At 45.6% G+C, this 19,189-nt stretch overlaps 1 protein-coding gene across 1 annotated transcript in view; it reads left to right on the top strand.

Annotated features, from left to right (window-relative positions):
• Positions 1 to 563: 563 nt before the first annotated feature.
• The window catches only part of Lrig3 (leucine rich repeats and immunoglobulin like domains 3), a 52,157-nt gene continuing 33,531 nt past the window's right edge, over positions 564 to 19,189 (top strand). Inside the window, exons 1-3 of the mRNA XM_059245618.1 lie at positions 564 to 802; positions 6,439 to 6,510; positions 6,718 to 6,792. Coding sequence (XP_059101601.1) covers positions 564 to 802; positions 6,439 to 6,510; positions 6,718 to 6,792 — 386 coding nt within the window. The remainder of the gene's footprint in view (positions 803 to 6,438; positions 6,511 to 6,717; positions 6,793 to 19,189) is intronic.

Genomic DNA, 19,189 nt, shown 5'->3' with positions numbered 1-19,189 from the left:
GTCCTCCGCTGGCTCGCTTTCCCCGCTTCCATTCCATCTGATCTACGGTTCCCAGGACATAGCGGAGACTTCTGGCTGCAGACGCTGGAAAATGTAACTCGGAATTTCCTACAATCTCAGCTCCACTTTCTCCTCGGCGCCGGCCGGGGAGGGTTGGAGCCTTGTTATTGTCACGTGGCCGCGGGTGCCCCGGCGAGCCAATGGGCGAGCGCCCGCCTCCGCGCCCCGCCTCGCCGCTCCGCCGCGCCGGGACTTCGCGCCCCCGCCGCCCGCCCGCCCGCCTGCCGCAGGCGGAAAAGTTTCTCTGCAGGCGATCGAGCTCTCGGACGCCGCTCGGGCTGCCCGCGCCGCGGCTGGCCGTCCTTCGCTGCTGGCTCTCCCGCTGCGCGCGGGCATGCGAGGCCTTCGGTGCCGACCCTGAGCGGGCGAGGAGCACGCGGCCGCGATCGGCGTGTCCAGCCGGGTCCCGGGAGTTCGGTGCTCGTCGGGGGAGGGGAGGAGGGAGAGAGTTGGCACGAGGCTGCGGAGCTCCGGGCCGACCGGAGGCGGCGGGGAGCGCGGCGATGGGTGCTCCCAGGCTCCGAGCGGCCGCGGCGGCGGCACTGGGGCTGCTGCTGTGCGCGGGGCTGGGGCGCACAGGCCCGGCGGGGCGCGGAGGCCACGGGGCGCCGGGGCAGCCCTCGGAGGATGCTGCACGGCGCCCGTGCCCAGCCGCCTGCCACTGCCTCGGGGACCTGCTAGACTGCAGCCGCCGGCGGCTCGTTCGCCTTCCTGATCCTCTCCCGGCCTGGGTCGCCCGGCTGTGAGTATCAGTATCATTCCCGTGGGATGGAGGGGACGGCCCCACCGAGGGGTGCGGGGACCAGCGGAGTCTGCCCAAGGCCTGGGCACAGGGTGCAGTGTGCACTGCGCTCAGGCGGCGAGTGGAGCCCCTTGGGGGAATTCAAGTCTCCCTCTGCGTCCGCGCAGGTGGGCGCTTGGCTCGCCACTCCCGGGCCAGAGGACCAGACGCCCGCGACCGCAGGAGCCAGTCTGCGAGATCCCCGGATTTTGCATGTTTTCTTCTGAGTTTATTATTTGGGGAAACCGGCCCAACCTTGGCTTCCCAGTAGTTTAGAGTCCCTGCCTGTCCCCAGTCACTTCTTGCGCACCTTTCACGTAGAACCCCCTCCTCAAGCTGTGGCGCACAGACCTTTCTTCTTCCTGTGCTTAATTTCACATTAGCAGACCATCAGCCTCCCTCCCGGGCCACTTTGTAATGCGTCTCGGTTCCGGTGAGAAGTTGGGTGCGAAGTCTGATCTGTAGATAAGCAGGGGGAGGAAGTGGGTTTTCAGAACCGACACCTCCTCCAGCAGCGCTGTGAAGGTTGAGGGCCCGCGCTGAGTGCTGTTGGGCGAATTTTAAGCTGAGAGGTCTGAAAGCCTGAAGTCACTGCCAACTGTGTGGAAGAACACAGAAGAAAATGTAATTTACTTGGAAAAGCGAGTTTTTACAAATGTCAACCCTCCTTATTCTCTCCCAACCCCTAATTATTATGTTAAAATTGGAGGGGGTGGTTAAGCCATAAGCAAAATAGATAAATAGATAAGTGAAAATAAAAAAAATCAAAAGTTGTATTAAAAAAAAAAACAGTTGTCCTGCTTAAAAGAAAAATCAGATTGCACTTCATATTTAAGATTCCTAAATTTAGGCCTAGTGGAAATTCTCAGCTCTTAAACAATCGTCGAAGGTCTTGACAATAGTTGATGGTCAGGCGGCTTAAGAAGTCGTGTTTTGTTTTGTTTTTTAACCAGTGTGCCAACCTAAATTCTTTCATCAGCTATAAACTGTTGACCATCAAACAAAACGCCTTGTTTTAAGAAGGAGTTTAATAAGGAAATAGAATTAACGAGAATTGGATTGATATTTAATGGCTGATTATGGAATGTCTGATGTAGCAGCTTTTATTACTCGTGAAAGGGAAGATAAAGACTTGAGCCTAAAGCAGGAAGACTTTCAATTAGTTGTGGCTAATTCCATTCAATTGCCTCTTGGGGGTGGGGGGGTCGCGCTGCCGCATTCACGGGAAGCAGAATGGCTCCATTGACAACATATGGAACATGTGAATGCCTGGAGGTGGACACCTATGGATAGCAGAGGGATAAGAGAGAAAACTCAGACGGTGCTTCCCTGGAGTGCCTTTAGAAATGCTTACTCAGTCTGACTTTAGTTCCTCAATGACAGGTGGCCCATTAAATGCTGTCAGTACACAGTATTGTGTTTTGGAATCTAGAGGCATTTCGGAGAACTGTGCGGACCTGGATTGGAAGTAGAGCTGAATCGAAAGGGGGATTCAATACCTATTTAAACGTTCTTAAAGAGAGCTGACCTAATTAGGATTTTGTTTTGCAGATAATTTGGTGGCACACTAACAAATTACAGTTTATTTGGTTAGCACAGCCTTTAATTACATTTCCGCCAGTAGTAAATTGTCTCAATACAAGTCCACATTCCTTAAATGTATGTGAAAATACATCCCACTTGTATAAATAAGCACTTAGTCTGTTTTCAGAGGTCCTGCTGTGACCTCTCATCTGGACAGCCTTCCCTCCCGTTCTTGTACTCCTGTGACTTCTGACCATCTTCCTAGGTGTCACCAGACCATGTGGTCTTAAGTTCTTTATTGTCAGGGTTTCTTTTGTTTGTCCTCAAAGCCCTAGAGGTCTGTTCTTCACCTCAGAGAAGAGCAAAAAAGCAACGTGCCATTGAGTTCCTCCCCCTGTTATTTGGTGGATTGCAGTAGGAGGTGTGAGTTGCTGCTAGTTAAATCTTACATAATTCCAAAAGCTCTTAAGTAGACCTCACTTCCACGACCAGGGAGTGAGTAGAAAAGTGTGTCTTGTTCGGAACAGCTCTCCTTTCCTTGGGTCATTAAAAGAGCAAAAGTTTGTCTTTGGAACAGTTGATGAGAAAGTTTAGGAAAGTATGCTGTGGGCCTTTTGTTCTCTTTGTTGAACGTGCAAGTTATGAACGTCTGTGCTGTGTGTGTGTGTGTGCGTGTGTGTGTGTGTGTGTGTGTGTGTGTGTGTCCCCGTCCCCACTTTATCCAGTTGTCATTTATTGCCACAGGAGCGCCTTGAGTGGAAAGCTGAATAGTTGGAGCTGAACAATAATAACACTGTGCTTGCTCCTGCTTTGAGAACGAACCTGCAGTCCTTTAATGAAAGTGGCCGTTAAAAAAAAGTCACTGCTCGGAGCCTCGCTGGAAAACCTTTGTGCTTTTGGAGCTCTAAACCCAAAGAGGAGGGCTTGTTAAAATATGGGATTTAGCCAAAGGGGGGGAAATGGTTTGATTGCCAACTGGAACCTCCAGTGTTATTAGATTCTAGCTGGGATTTCAGAGGATGCATCTTATCACGTGGACATGTTTGAGCTCTTAACAGGGCTGAGGCGAAAGTCCGAAAGGTAGTTTGTGCCGGTGTGTGACTTCTTCGGTGTTGGCCTGTTAGGAATCTTCTGGAGCTGACTGCAGCTGGGGGTGGGGAGGGAGTAATAGTCCTTATGGTTTCCACAGCTGTTCGTCTATATTTTCCAGACCCAAACTTGAGCCTGGCAGGCTGATTTATGAGTCGCTTTGGAGCCGTGTTTTAAAACAGCTACAAGCTTGCCTTTTTGTTTTTCGGCTTTCCATATTTCTGCTGAGTTAGCAGCTTGGCAGGCCCCTGTGGGGTTGAGACACACCGCTGTCTTTGCGTTTTCAAATTTGAGCCGGAAGCCAGATTTCCAAATGTTTAAAAAGGAGAAAACACTAGATAGCACCAAGTGCTGTAAAATCAATAGTTCTCACATATGCTCATTCACTTGATAAAGCGACTCTACCATACACAGGGTTGGTTTTTCTTTTCTTTTCTTTTTTTTTTTCCAAGCCTTTGCCCAGTGGCTTTCTGGGTAAATAGTTAACGCCTTGCCCAACCCATGTATTGGCCTCATCACAGCAAATCTTGTAAAAAAAAAAGTTTCCCGGGGAAAGATGTTCTTTTATGGAACTTCACATAACAATCAATCTGCCCTCCCATGGAATGGTTTCTGTCCTGGGTTCAAGGAAACACTGGCGTTTTATGTCCGGAATCTCTCAGTGTTCCATCCATAAAAATAATAGAGGGAAGATGTAGGAAAATGTGGCATCCCCTGAAAAGAAGGTAATTACTTCTGAAATGTATATTACTGTAAAAAAAAAAAATCTAAGTTTAGGTAAATTAAAAGTTCCATGGCTTTAAGTATTTAGCAGTAAAAGTCACTTAAGAATTTTTTTTCTTTTCGTCTCCCACATATAATATGGTTTTAATAGTATACAGATCTCAGGATGGAAGCATTGGCCAGAATTGAAATACGTGTGGCTGCCAGCTCCTGCTGGAAGACATGAAACCAGTGTCCCCAGAATGTACACTGGGCTGCAGGCTGTTCCCAGTTTAAAGACCTTTTGTTGGGGGGGGGGGGGGCTGGGGAGGGGGACCTCATCCCATGACTGGTGGGAAACTTTGAGCCCCCACATCTCGTTTCTCCCAGGATTCCCTGTGAAATAATAATCCTTACAAGGAGCTTTTCTTTTCTTTTAATTTAAAAGAAAATCAACTGGATGAAATGTAAATACCAGATTGCCCCCCTCCCCATGCTTTTCAAACACAGGAAACAATGGTGGGTGGGGGCAGGCTCAGCATTCTTGAGTTAAGTAGGTCCAAATGACTGTCCCGTGGAGTGAGGCTGAAGCCCCAGGTGGAAGGCTCCTTTCTGGGTTGTGTTTTCAACCATGTGGGCAATCTGTGACTGTCTGGGGTGCTAAAGGCACGCAGGTTTTTGTCTGACTGCTAACGTGAGTTCTTGGGCTCTCTGCTTCCTTGATGAACTCCAGATGGACTTGGGCTGGACTGTGAGGGGAAAGTGTCTGGCTCCAGCCAGCGTGGTGAGCGTGCACAGCAGTGGTTGTAATTGCAGGATTTTTATAGTTGAAATGGGAGCCAGATTCCCCCCCACCCCACCCTCACCCCCCTTCATGTTATAACTCCACCAGAACAAATCTGCTCATGTCTGTTACTGTCGGGTAGGTCTCTAGGCAAACAGAGCTTGAATAAAATCTTTGCGAGTTCCTTTTTTTAAATTTTCTTTTAGGGTGAAACACAGAAATCAGGGCTTACTCTCGAAACAAAAAGCAGGGAGAATGACAGGGTCCTTCATTTCCAGTTGTGGATTGAGCAAGCAGCAACAGTGTTTCTCTGGGTGTGCGATTGCTATTTTTCTCCTGTTTGTGGGAGGGCATTCTGATGGAGGTAGCGTGGTTCGTGCTTGTCAGCAGCTAACTTTAGGTATCTAAAACTTTGGTGATTTAAAAGTCTTCATTTTCAACACCGAGGCATTAGCTGAGGATCAACTAGCTTGCCTTTTCCAGAAGGGGAGCTTCCAGCCACACTGGGCTTGAACCTTGTTCCTAGTGACTGTTCCAACCATTTTGTCTTCCTTGTACAACTTTGGAGGCGTGTAGATGGGATGTTGAAACATTTGTTGGATTGTGTTTTCCTTTTTTCAAATCGTGATGCTGGGTGGACTTCCTAACCCAGAGCACTGTGTGGCTAGAGGTTGGTTACTTTTAGTACTTGGACGCCTGTGGGAATTGTTGTTAAGTTTTACAACAATTGAGTAAGAAGCACGTTTCTTTTAGCGACCAAAATGTTTGTACCGCTTGCCCTGCGTTATTAGATGGTTGGTGTGGTTTAAATGGTGTGCTGCATTATTGGATATTGAAATTCGAAGAGTTCTTAGAGGAGAGGGTGTATCCCTTTGAGCATGTACATTCAGGGGCGTGTGCGATTGCACACACACACACACACACACACACACACACACACACACACGAACACACCCTGTATTAGTAATCTAGTCCCTTAACTAACGCAGAGAAACAAATAGCTAAAATAACTACCCATGGATGCCCAACCTCTGTTCTCATTCACTGCCGTAAGGACATTGCTACTTAATTTTGTGATAATCAAAACGTTTCTTCGGAGTCCTTGTTGCAGTAACCTGTCTAATTAGCTACTTTTCATAGTCTATGATGTCATTGTATCGAGTGGAGGGTGGGGAGAGAGATGAGAGGCTGAAGCAAGCTACAGTTCATAAAAGGTCTGTTCACCATGTGCCAAAGAAACAGCTCTTAAAATGCTTGTGGGCTTCGAGTATTTGAATCTGCCAGCCTCTTAAACTAAATTTGCCCTCAGAGTTTGTCGTTTGGAGTTTGGCATTTGGTTGCCATTTAGTCTGTGGACAGAGTGGTCCGATTATTTCTCTTCTTGCCACTGGTGTTGAGAGAGAGAGAGTTCAGAACCCTGCTCTGCCTGGCACATCACTAAGTGATATTAGTAGCTTTTACGAAACTGCTTGTAATACCACTTTTTGTTTTCTTCCAGGGACCTCAGTCACAACAGGTTATCTTCTATCCAGACAAGTTCCCTGAGCCACCTCCAAAACCTTCGAGAAGTGTGAGTCCCAGTCAATTCCTATTTGAGGGTTGCATGAATTGTTTCCCCCCCTCAGACCATTTCACGGGGTGAACCTTTGGATTATAGAGACCTTCCTTCGAACTTTTAAGTGGGCGGGCTAGGTCTTTAAATAATATACAGTTGTTTTCACATCTTTGGATTTCAGATGACCTAATTAGCCTTTTCTGTTCCTTTTGGCATTCTTAGGAAGCTGAATAACAATGAACTGGAGGCCATTCCAAACCTGGGACCAGTGTCAGCAAATATTAGACAGCTCTCCTTGTAAGTGAATGTCAGCATCATTCCCATCATTCCCATGTATGTGTGTAAGAGCGGCAGGTACTATCTGTGTCAGTGATTCCCAATCAGTGGACCCCTTTCGGGTGTTGTATATCAGATATCATGCCTGTCAGATGTTTACATTAAGATTCATAACAGTAGCAACATTACAGCTATGAATTAGCAATGAAATAATTTCATGGCTGGGGGTCACCACAACATGAGGAACTGTATTGCAGCATTAAGAAGGTTGAGAATCACTGATTTATATGAACTAGCACGTACCTCTTAGAAGCAAACTTTGAATACCCTTTTCAGGGCATAATAAAGAAGGCATCTTTAAATTAACTTGTTTCCACTTCTAAATCTCAAGTGTTTGTTTGTTTGTTTGTTTGTTTGTTTGTTTTGGAGCTGGGGGTGGAACCCAGAGCTTCTTGCTTGCTAGGCAGCCCATTAAACTACCAAGCCCTCAAGCATCCTTACAACACACTTTACTCTCTGTTGCCTTTGCTACCCTGACTGCCGGGATTCAAAAGAAGTTACTTAGAGCTTTGGTTATGTTCTGTGGACTAGAATTCTGACAGTGCTCATCGGTTGGCAGGCCTGAGAACTGTGGATGCTGAGTTATGTAATAAGACTTCTTGTGAGGATAATAGGAATTGGAAATATGCCATTGAGGTCTCGTTTTTATTTTTCGTGGATTTGTGCACATGTGAGTGCAGGTATCCTTGGAGTCCAAAAGGGGGCACTAGATCTCCTGGATCAGTTATCAGCTGTTGGATGTGTGTGCTGGGAACTGAACTAGGGTCCTCTCCAGAGCAGAGTCTGCTCTTAATCAGTGAGTCATCTGGCATCACCTTTTAAGTATGGCGCCTGGCATGGGAATCAGGATTAGAAACCCCGGTTGAAAATGTCAACATAGATAGTTAAATCAGTAAGTGAAGTCAAAACGTGAGTTTGTAGTTTTTCAGGTGCGATTAAAATCGTGTCAGATTTTCTGTATTTTCAGTACAGATAATATGTTTATACTCATGTACTCAGGTCAGTTTCGGGGACCATCTTGTCTTGGTGGCATTTTGTATGTTTCCGGTTTAATTTTGAAAATTAAGCAATTTCCTGTCCTGATCTTAAGTAATTAAAAATTTACTTGTCTCCAAAGTTAAAACATGTTCTTCAAACAGCTTAATTAAAAGCCGCCATTGTTCCTTTTTTTTTTTTTCCCTAGGAAAGGTGTTCAGAAGGTGGAAGTTATATAGTAAATTTCAGGCGAGCTGGTCAATTAATTAAAGTGATCACTCTCCAATTGCTTACATCTGGTGATTTATAGGGGTTTGTTTTTCCTGAAGGCCCAGGTCAGCCAAGTCACCCCGCAGCCTTCGAGTCTGCTTGTCTCCTGTTTGAATAAGAACTGAGTGGTATTTGATACTCATGTGGCTTTCCCCAAAGATCAGAACCAGAGAGGCACGAAGGAAAAGACACTTGGTATTTGTCAAATAAACACTGAATTAAAAAAAAAAAGTTTTCCTATTAGTATTAATATCCATTTTCTTCATGTCTTATTGGTGTCCAAGCGGAAGGCATCTTACGGCCTCGGGAGTTATTTTTGTCCGGCCAGGGTGGGGGGGCCTGTTAATGTTTCTCTTTACCCTGTTGTCTTTGTCCTGTGTTTCAGCAGACTCTGTGAACATGCTTAAGAGCCTCCTGGCACTGGGGTGGCTGAGGGTCTGCGGTGTCTTTTGCTCTGGGTAGGGTGGTGTAACAGCCTCTAGTTAGCCGTGTCGTTGAGTCAAAAGTCTAAGAACATGCAAGGAAGTTATGAATTTCTCTTGGAACTGAATAGCTACCACCCTACCTTTGAATGCCATCAATTATAGCTAGAAAGCCAGAGGCTGAAATGATGGGGGAGCGCGTGGGGATGGGATGGAGGGGGGAGTTAGGAATGGTCCACATGCTGTTTCTGCGTGTGCTTGGCTTTAGTGAGGCTGTGTGTCAAATTAGCCTCCAAAATTTCACTTCCTTTCCCTTTCATCGGTCGGAGCACATCTGGGCAGTCTTATTTTGTTCCTCTCACATAATGCGAGGCCCAATTATTGCTTAGCTTGGGAAGCCCCTGTGGGGGGTGATTTATGTGAGGAGTCTGCTCATGCAGTATGGAGAGTGAAAAATGCTTTTTTTTATGCCAGTGAAAGATCTTGAAAACCTTACCTCTCTGGTGGTTTCTTACCACAAATATTTTATTTTCTCCTGAAGGCTCTCCTGGATATTGTAATATATAGTTATTATTTCTAAAGCATCAGTATCTTCTGTATCCTGTTGTGTAGATGGAATATTTATTTTCCTTCATAGAGAGGCCCTGAAAAGTAATCTCAACCAAATATCATTACTTTTAAATACATTTCTGAAATTGCAAAAAAAAAAAAAAGGTATTAAACTTCATGACATGACTCAGATTCCATACTTGCCTTAGCACTATATTCAAATTGCACTTTTCAAAGAAGTTTCTAAAAACATTTGACCTTTGTTATCAGGGTTTTTTTTAGCTTGTTTTTTTACATTTTTTTGGAAGAAAATATTTTTCTGGGCTATTTATATGTTAAAATAAGGAAAAATTAGTTGGATTTTTAAACATTTTATATATATATATATATATATATATATCTCACAATCTTTATATAAAATATTTGTGGTATATATCTTCTGTGTATATTATACATCTTAAGGATAAAGGTTTAATACTCCAGCTTCATGCTGTTCTTTCTCTGTGCCACGGGACCCTCCCAGTTGGAGTAGTTGGCTTCAGAGATGACTAGCTGGTAAAATATTTGTCTCTGCCTATAATTGTAGGAGACAGGAGCTAATGTGGGGTCAGATGGCATCCCATGTCCAAAGACAAGATAGACAGTTTTGAAGCCTGGTAAAATATGAGGGACTTGGGATGCTGGCTGGAAAGTCAGCGGCCACCCTCTAACAAAGCTTATCTCTGACATGATAACGGATCTTTTACGATGCAAAAGACCTGACTAGAAGGCTCAGAACTCACTGATGTGCTGGGGTAAGGCATGGGCTGTGTATGTGTGTGTCTGATTTTTTTGATTGATTTTTTTTTTTCTCTCTCTCTCTCAAATCATTGCAAAGCTGTGGTAAGATAGGGTTTGTTTGTTTGGTTTTTGTTTTGTTTTTTAGAAATGGAAAAATCCTCTAGATGAGTATATCTCAAAGTAAAACTGTTGACCACACACTTTATGTGGTATGGTGTGACTTATCCAGGTTCCAAGCACTTTTTTTTTTTCAAGACAGGGTTTCTCTGTGTAGTTTTGGTGCCTGTCCTGGAACTCACTCTGTAGACCAGGCTGGCATTGAACTCACAGAGATCCACCTGGCTCTGCCTCCTGAGTGCTGGGATTAAAGGCCTACACCACCACTGCCCAGCCCAAGCACTTTTGAAACGTGTAACATGAGTTGGGGCAGGGGTTTCATTTGTGAGACGTGGTGGTTTAATTGTGAAACAAGGCTGGTCAAGTCTTTGTCTTGACGATGATGGTTTAACTAGTACTGCCTGACCTGTGGACATTCGCCAAGTGTCCTAGAGATGAGAAGCGTTAAATCAGCGGCTGTCAGCAGTGCTTGTGGCGTTAAAAATGGACATTGTCTGACCCCACTCCTACAGTGTCCCAGTTGGTGGGTTTGGGCAGGGCCAGGGCCATCTGTTGGGACACATCCATCCTCTGGAGTTCTGATCAGCTCTGACGTAAACATTTCTGGAAATATCAGTTAGGTCAGTATCACAATCAAGATGCCATTGTCATCTTTTTACAAGTGTGCAGGTGTTATGTGTGCCCATGTGGAAGCCAGAGGGCAATGTTGGGTGTCTTCCTCCTCCTCCACTTCCTCCTCCTCCTCCTCCTCCTCCTCCTCCTCCTTCTTCTTCATCATTATCATCATCATCTTCTTCTTCATCATCTGAGATGGGGTCTGTCAGTGAGCCTAGAGTTCACTGATTCCGCTAGACTGGCTGACCAGCAAGCCTCAGGATCCTCCTGTCCAGCACTGTATGGACTGAGCCATCCTCCCCAGCCATGGTTAAATTCAAAGCACGGGCTTCAGTAAAAAGCCATTAAAGAGATTTGTAACAGTGTGAGGAGCAAATGTAATGCCTGGAAACATCAGTCTAGCTTCAGTGTAGAGAGCAGCTTGGAGGTGTCAGACCTCTATCCCTTCAGCAGAGCGGAAGCGTGGTGACTGCCCTGATCTATGGAGGGGTCATGCCAATAGAAAGGTCATTGAAAGTAAAGTTCAAGGGTGGGCGTGTGGGGCAGCAGTAGAGTGCAAGACCCTGCACCTTCAGCCTCTCTGAGGAGAAGAAGCAAAGCCTCTATCTAGGGGCCTGGGATTCATGACCAGCCCCGCCCACAGTGGGTTTTTCTGTGTGTGTGTGCTCTCTTCATTAAAACGAGAATAATAACAGTACCTGTCTTCCCAGAGTCGTTGTGAGGATTTGTGGAGAGCAGGCAGGAAAAGCCATCTGGTACGCACAAGTGAGCAGTGATGGGGAGGGAGGTGATTCATTCACCTAGAGCACAGCAGTGAATTTTTGTTATATGCCAGGATCTGTTTCAAGCAGAGAGCTCACAGTCTGCCTCTTATGGTGGAACTTCATTCTAACGGGACGGGAGAGGAAAAGCGGATGGGTACGCCACCTTCAAAGGAGAAGGTGGCTTTGGCTCCCGATAAAGGTGTGGTGGGTGAGGCCTGGCGGCTGTCCTTTGATGTGCTCAGGAAAGGCCAATATTGACAGAGCCCTACTATGTGTCAGGTTACAGTTCTAAGGACAGAGGTCAGCAATGAACAATACAGACAAAAATCCCTGCCTTCGTAGCAGGAATGTCTCACCTTCTCATGGAAGCAGGAAGATAAAAATCAAATAAGAGTGGCCTACAGAGTCGGTTAGATCTTGGAGAGAAAAAAAAAAAAAAGCAGAGAAGAAAATCTGAGCAATGGGCATGGCCGAAGAAGACCGGACAGTTTAAATGGGAAGGCCTTCGAGATGGCGCAGTGGTACTTTCTGCCAAGCCTGAGGACTTGAGTTCCTTTCCCACAACCCGTATGGTAGGAGAGAACCAACTCCCACCAACTGCCCTATGAGTTCCACCAGTGCACTGTGGCTCATGCATCCCCCACTACCATAAATAAGTAAAAATGTAAAAAAAAAAAAATGTAATAAAAGAAAAGGGGATGCAGAGAGAAGAAGATTCACTGAGAAGGTGAGATTTCAGCAATGGCCTCACAGTATATGTGAGGCTGCTGCTCAGCTCTAAGTCTGCCCTGCCTCACCTTGCCTTGTATGTCCAGCTGGTACCCGGGTATCAAATACAAACCTTATTTCCACCATTCTCCTCTGTGTTTGGAGACTTGTGACTCTGTGCCCTATTGCAGGTATATAATAATGTATAGTTGGTGTTTAATTAACATGCGTATTAGAGAATATTTATAGAAAGCCCATGTGTACTTAGCATAATTCAGACAGATCTTGTATACACAGAGTCCAGACCTGTGGCTAAATATTTACAGTGTTCAACTATGCATACTTGGTAGAGTAATAATAATAATATTATTAAATTATACCAACCGCAGTAGCGCTAATTAAAAAGGCCAAATTAAAAAGAATAAGAGAGGCAATTTAAGGAGCTCCGAATTCATTAGATGACTCCGCAGTGACAGCCTGTCCCAGAGTGAGTAGCAAGTGGGACTCCATGGCCCCCTTTTCTTTTGTCTCTGTAAGTCATGCAGCGTGGTGTTCGGAAACCCAGGTTTTCTTGGTGACCGTCCCTTTCACTTTGTGAGCTATGGGAATCCACAGCAGAGACACAACACACACACATACACGTCCATACACCTACAGTCACACAATATACACACATACATATCCATATACCTATAGCAACAATGCACACATATACACGTCCATATACCTACAGCCACACAATGCACACACGTACATGTCCATACACCTACAACAACACAACACACACACACATACATGTCCATACACCTACAGCCATACAGTGTACACACATACACGTCCATACACCTACAGCCACACAATGCACACACGTACATGTTCATACACCTACAGACACAGTGTACACACATACACATCCATACACCTACAGCCACACAATGCACACACATACACATCCATACACCTACAGCCACACAATATACACACGTACATGTCCATACACCTATAGCCACACAATGTACACACATACATGTCCATACACCTGTAGCCACATAATGTACACGCATACATATCCATACACCTATAGCAACACAATGCACACAGCCACACAATGCACACACATACACATCCATACACCTACAGCCACACAATGCACACACATACACATCCATACACCTACAGCCACACAATGCACACACATACACATCCATACACCTACAGCCACACAGTGCACACACATACACATCCATACACCTACAGCCACACAATGCACACACATACACATCCATACACCTACAGCCACACAATGCACACACATACACGTCCATACACCTACAGCCACACAGTGCACACACATACACGTCCATACACCTACAGCCACACAGTGCACACACATACACGTCCATACACCTACAGCCACACAATGCACACACATACACGTCCATACACCTACAGCCACACAGTGCACACACATACACGTCCATACACCTACAGCCACACAGTGCACACACATACACGTCCATACACCTACAGCCACACAATGCACACACATACACGTCCATACACCTACAGCCACACAGTGCACACACATACACGTCCATACACCTACAGCCACACAGTGCACACACGTACACATCCCACAAGACTGAGCTGCCTCCCTCAGAAGAAAACTAGCCCTATTGGATTCCTGGGGTGAGGGAGGGAGATGCTGTACAAAGGCCTCGGCTGTGTTTGAGGACTGCTGATGGCAGGTGTCTGTCCCCACTGCTGACCTGCGAACCTACTGTGGATAACATGTGGTTCTGTCCCATCTCTTGTCCCGTTGTACCTGAAACGTGTTGGAGGCACAGAAAAGTGTGTGAATCACACCCTTCCCTTGGGGTGGGGTCTTGAGCTGCCAAGACATTACAACGAAAAATAGCACCGTGGGGCGGGGAGTGTTAGCCCTTGATGTGTGTGTATTTGGGGGGTGGCCACGGGATCTTCAGGTTCTGTAGAATGCTTGGAAGGGTGGTGGTGACTAGCCAATCTTTCTTGTCCTGTAGCAGAATGCCTGGGAAGACAAAGAAGGAAAGGTCACCTTTAATTCAGATTTTAAGGTTTGAGTCCATCCTGTCAGGAGGGCCTGGTGGAGCAGAGCAGGGGATATTTTAGTAGCCAGGAAGCTGAGAAGCAAGGCCTCAGCACTAGAGGGTTTTCTCTGTTTCCATTTTATTCCATGTGGGCCCCAGTCTATGGGATGGCGCTGCCTGCGTTTATGCCCAGGTTTTCCCCCATAGTTAGCCCTGTCTGGAGATATCCTCTCAGAGGCAGCCGGAAGTGCTCCTCATTAACCTCCTGGATGTTTCTCAGCCCAGTCAAGTTGACTGATGAGACTAGCCATCCAGCACAGAGATTTTTCTTTGATTTCCGTTTTGAAACTCTTACAGGTATAGGGTGTGTGGCCTCTAGGGGCATTTGTCACATCTCACACCAAAGGTAGGACTCATGTCTTCCTGAGGTCTCAGTCCTTCCAGCAGCAGCCCAGGGCAGTTCCATTCATGTGGAAAGCGTTCGTGAAGAATCTGAGTGGGTGAGAGACATACAGAACCCTCTAAAATAGGGGAGACTGGGGCTGGAGTTGGGGCACAGGTTTGTGTCTGGCTCAGTGTCATGGCCTGCCTGACCTGAGGCAGACGTAATGAATTCTTCTTTGTTTATCTGTACAAACAGTCGGAGATGTCTGTCCATCTACCTTCTCTGTTCCGGCCAAGGATCAAGTTGCGTTCCATACTTGAAAGGGCTCCGAGGACCTCCAGCCAGCAGCCACAGCTGCGGCAGTCACAGCGTGCTGTGGGCTTAGCTCAGGGGCAGAGGCCGAGGGTGCCCATGTGGTTGCTTGAACGTGAGGGTCACAGGAGATAGGTGAAATTTAAAATTTATCCTGGCAGCAGTAGATGAGGGAGAGAGTAGTGGGCACTTTATATTTAGAGTAAACTAACAGTAAAACCCGAGCTTCCTTTCAGTGGTCAAAAAAAAGTGGGGGCAGCACAACATGATAATAGTTAATAACTCAACACTTATTGTAGACGAATTTCTAAGCAGCCTTATTAAATAAGAAACACAGAACCAAATACGGAGTTAAAAGCCCAAGAGATCAGAGCGAAGAGCCACGACTACCTTTAGCTTACCACTCGCTGCCATCCTTCCCCAGAGATAGAGACCTTCTTCCTGTGTGACCTGTCTTTTTATTGCCTTTCTGTTCTGCCTTCTCATTGGCTCTAAACCCAACCACACGACTTCCTCATCACTGCCTGTCTATACAGACCTCCAGGTCTCTATGGTTGGTACTGGGATTAAAGATTTGGGTCCCCACGCTTGGCTGTGTCCTTGACCACACAGAGACTCTGCCTGCCATGTGATCGGATTAAGGGCATGGGCTACCACTGCCTGACTTCTGTTAAATGGCTCGCTTTTACCTCTGATCTCCAGGCAACTTTATTTATTAACCTACAAATAAAATTGCATTTCAGCACAAATAAAGTGTCACCATAATTTATAGCCTAAATGTTGTGCTTATGGGTGAATTTGGAGCCTAATAACAAGGCTGATCATTTGCTAAGTGACAGAGAGCAAAGCAAAAGAGGACTCGGCGTGTGTTGAGCTGTGTAGTGGCTCCAGCAGTGGGAAGGGGAGCTGGTATGACTTCTAAGGAGAGGTGATGCCCAGGGGGTTGTGGGTACCCCGGGCTTTGAGGTGCAGCCGTTGCTACCTGGGTAGAACATTGATGTCAGGGAGAAGATGTTGACAGGTTGGTAGGATGAGCTCATGGAGGTTCTTCCTTATTGGCTGGTTTAGAAGGAGTCATGGATGAGCTCTTAACTTTTTATTTTTTTAAGCAGCAGAATCTGCCTGCCTGCCCCTCTCTCTCTCTCTTTCTCTCTCTCTCTCCCCCCCTTCCTCCTCCTTTTAGATAGTCAACATACCGTTCCTTTTCAAAATCAAGGGTCCTTTGTGGCTTTGAGAATCAACAGTGTGACATGCCTGTCACCCACAGGTCCGACGGTCGTTCTGTATTCAGAGCCCTGGAGTGTGTTAGAGCCACATAAGGAGGTTGTTCATCTCTGGGAGTGACACAAGCATGTCTTCAGGTTCATGCACAGGGTGGGACAGAACAGCCAAAGAGAAAGAAGAGTGTAGGACATTACCCCCTACACTTAACCGTCATGTTTCAACTCAGTATTGAGGAGGCTGGTTGATGGTTTTGCCTGTCTATAGGTATATATATATATATATATATATATATATATATATATATATATATATATATATATATATATATATGTCTGAGCATGTTTAAGATAGGTTGAGCCTAAGCTTGGATGACCAGCAGGTTAGGTTTGCTATTAAACACATTTTTAACTTATAATATTTCCACATATGATGTGTTTTTGGGGATGTCATCCTATCATAAACCTAGAGAAATAATATAGACATATTCTGTTACTTATATAGTGAATACAACCCATATTAATTATACAGTTCTTATTATGCTTTCCGAAAATCAGACTCTTGGATTGGTTTGGGTTTCACTTAAGGTACTGTTGCTTGGTTGTGTAGTACTGAGTTTATCTGAAGAATTCACCAAGCTTAATTCATAGCTTTTAAATCTAGCACTAGTGATTTGAGTAGGTTCACAGCTCAGAAATCAAGCTGCATATGGGAAGACAAACATTTCAAGTAGTGACAGGTCCGCATAATTTTATAAGTAGGAGGTAAAAGCACAAATAGTTGTTTGAACCAAAACCCTCCTAAGTCAGTATTTGGAAAGAGGTCACCAGTTTGTCATATTAATTGAGAAAGCTGAGGCTCAGACTTTAACCAAAAGTAAAACATAGGTTTCTAAGCGGAACCAACAAGCTTTGCTTTGATTAAGTGGGCATAGACCGTACCCAGCGCTCTGTCCACATCTGGTTGTAGAGGAGCTTATGGAATTTGACCAGTTTAACTGCAAAATTCTTCTGAGCGAACGCATGCTGTCCTGAGGACGGATGGATGGACTAGTGTCTTCTTCCTTCATGCAAAGAGTCTTGCTTTAGAGGCTTCTACCCTTCTCCGTGTATGCAAACCAGATCCTGTTGTGTTCATGGAGCGAAAGTCCCAGAAAATAAACACAGGAGCATCTTAATCCCATACGTGGTATTCTTTTATCGGACCTTACTGTGTTTATACATCTAGCTCATACAAAAAAGAATTTGCTGTGCACAGAGCTGTGTCTGTGCCTCAGAGTGAGTTTCCCGCCGTCCCATCTGCTCCTTATACTAGCCTGTCCCCCAGAGTACAGACTTTTGGGGTTTTTCCGTTCTCTGTCTAGAATGACTAGATTTGAAATACGCGTTTGTCATTGTTGCGTGGCCTTTGCGAGCTCTCCGTGTCCTTACGTGGCTCGTTAGGTCAAAAGTGGAATCTTGGTCTAGATGTACAGTGCTCTGCAACTCCTCTTCAAATTGGAGTCATTCCTTGGGTGCAGGGATGGGCCCCGTCACCTCTCTCTCCACTCTTCCTGTGCCTCAGCTTCGGCTCCACTTTTCTGGGATCTTATTTGTTTGATCAGTTGGTTGGTTTATGGTTTTTTTTTGTTGGTGGTGGTTGTTTTTTAGGTAGGGTCTCCCTGCAGTCTTGGCTAGCCTGGAATTGGATATGTAGACCAGGCTAGCTGAGAACTCATAGAGATCTATGTACTTCTGCTTTCTGGGTGAGTGGTGGGACAGAGGCCTGTGCCACTGTGCCCAGCCACTTTTACATTTGTAAGCGTGTCTGTAAACCTACTTCTTCCAGTCGTATTCATGATTTTAAAGTTTCTGTTTCTCTCTTCCAAATGGAACCTCCCCAGACTGATACCATTTCTGTTTTTATCCCCCATGAGGACATGGTGTTTGGTACATGGAAAGTACTCAGTACACATTTGTTGGATGGACAGAGGCATGAATGGATGGCTTGCTCCTAGTTAATCACACAGTTAGCTTTTCTGTTCCTCCGTCTGCTACAACTTGTTTTTACTTATTAAACTTGATCCCACCCCACCCCACCCTCCGCAAAACAAACAAACAAACAAACAACAACAAAAACAACAAAAAAAGACAAGAGTTGTAGATTTGACAGAAGGGACCTGTTGGGCAATCTTTCCGCAGTGGTCCTTCTCGAAGCCCCTAAAACTGACCTCCTCTCCCTTGAGGAGAGGACCAGAATGCTTGCTGCCATAGCAGAACATCTGTGCTGTCAGTCTCGCCGTTCCTCCCACGGGGGGTTAGCCATTTCAAGTGCAGCTTTGCGGCACTGGGGACAGCTTCTACCAGGAAGCATCTCTATGCCAAGTGAGGCTCGTTCTGCCAAGACAGACAAAACAGAGTTCCAGCCAGTTAGCTTTCCGTGATTGGGGTGGCAAGATTCAACACGCACCTCTCTTCTGGTCTGGTTGCTTTCTGCCTCTTCCTTTGCTTCCTTAAGTTTCTCTGATGGCTCCCTAAGGCCAGGGGTTGAGGACTCTGGTTTGGTGAAGACCAAAACAGTGAAAGAGTGTTAGAGCCAACAGACCTCTTCTCTCCTTGGATGGAAGTTGCTTAAGCAGTAGATTCAAAACATGAAAGGGAAGGCAGTCATAAACACAAACACCACCTCCTTTCTGTCGCTTAAAACCTGCCTGGCTGTCTCATCCCCTTGTTCCGTCGCTTCAGCCAGAAGATAGAGCAGTCTGGCAGTCTGTAGAGTGAGGTTGAAGACAAGGAAATTGAAGGGAATAGTCACACTTCAGGTACTTTAGAGCATAGGATAAATTTGGTGTTTATTTGGGAACTGTCCATTTTAGTATGTATGGGCAATTCAAAATTTTCATAGCAAAGAAATGTAACATGTACTAGTCAAAGTGAATACACATGTATACATATAAACAAACGTGTATATGTGTGTATGGAGAGAGAGAGAGAGAGAGAGAGAGAGAGAGAGAGGGGCGCTTTTTAATTTGGTCAGTTTTCTTTGTAATCCCACACATGACATTGGTCTAGACTAGATGGCAGAATTCTTCCAATGAAAAAAATGCTTCAGATTTGGGCACACATTCAGCTCATTGAATGGGTGTCTTTGTTCTTACCTACCACACCATGTAATTATCAAAGAGAATTATTT

The sequence above is a fragment of the Peromyscus eremicus genome, chromosome 18 (assembly GCF_949786415.1).
Source record: "Peromyscus eremicus chromosome 18, PerEre_H2_v1, whole genome shotgun sequence".
Classification (NCBI taxonomy): domain Eukaryota; kingdom Metazoa; phylum Chordata; class Mammalia; order Rodentia; family Cricetidae; genus Peromyscus; species Peromyscus eremicus.
The sequence above is the reverse complement of the archived record's forward strand: the minus strand, read 5'-3'. Positions and strand labels throughout refer to the sequence as shown.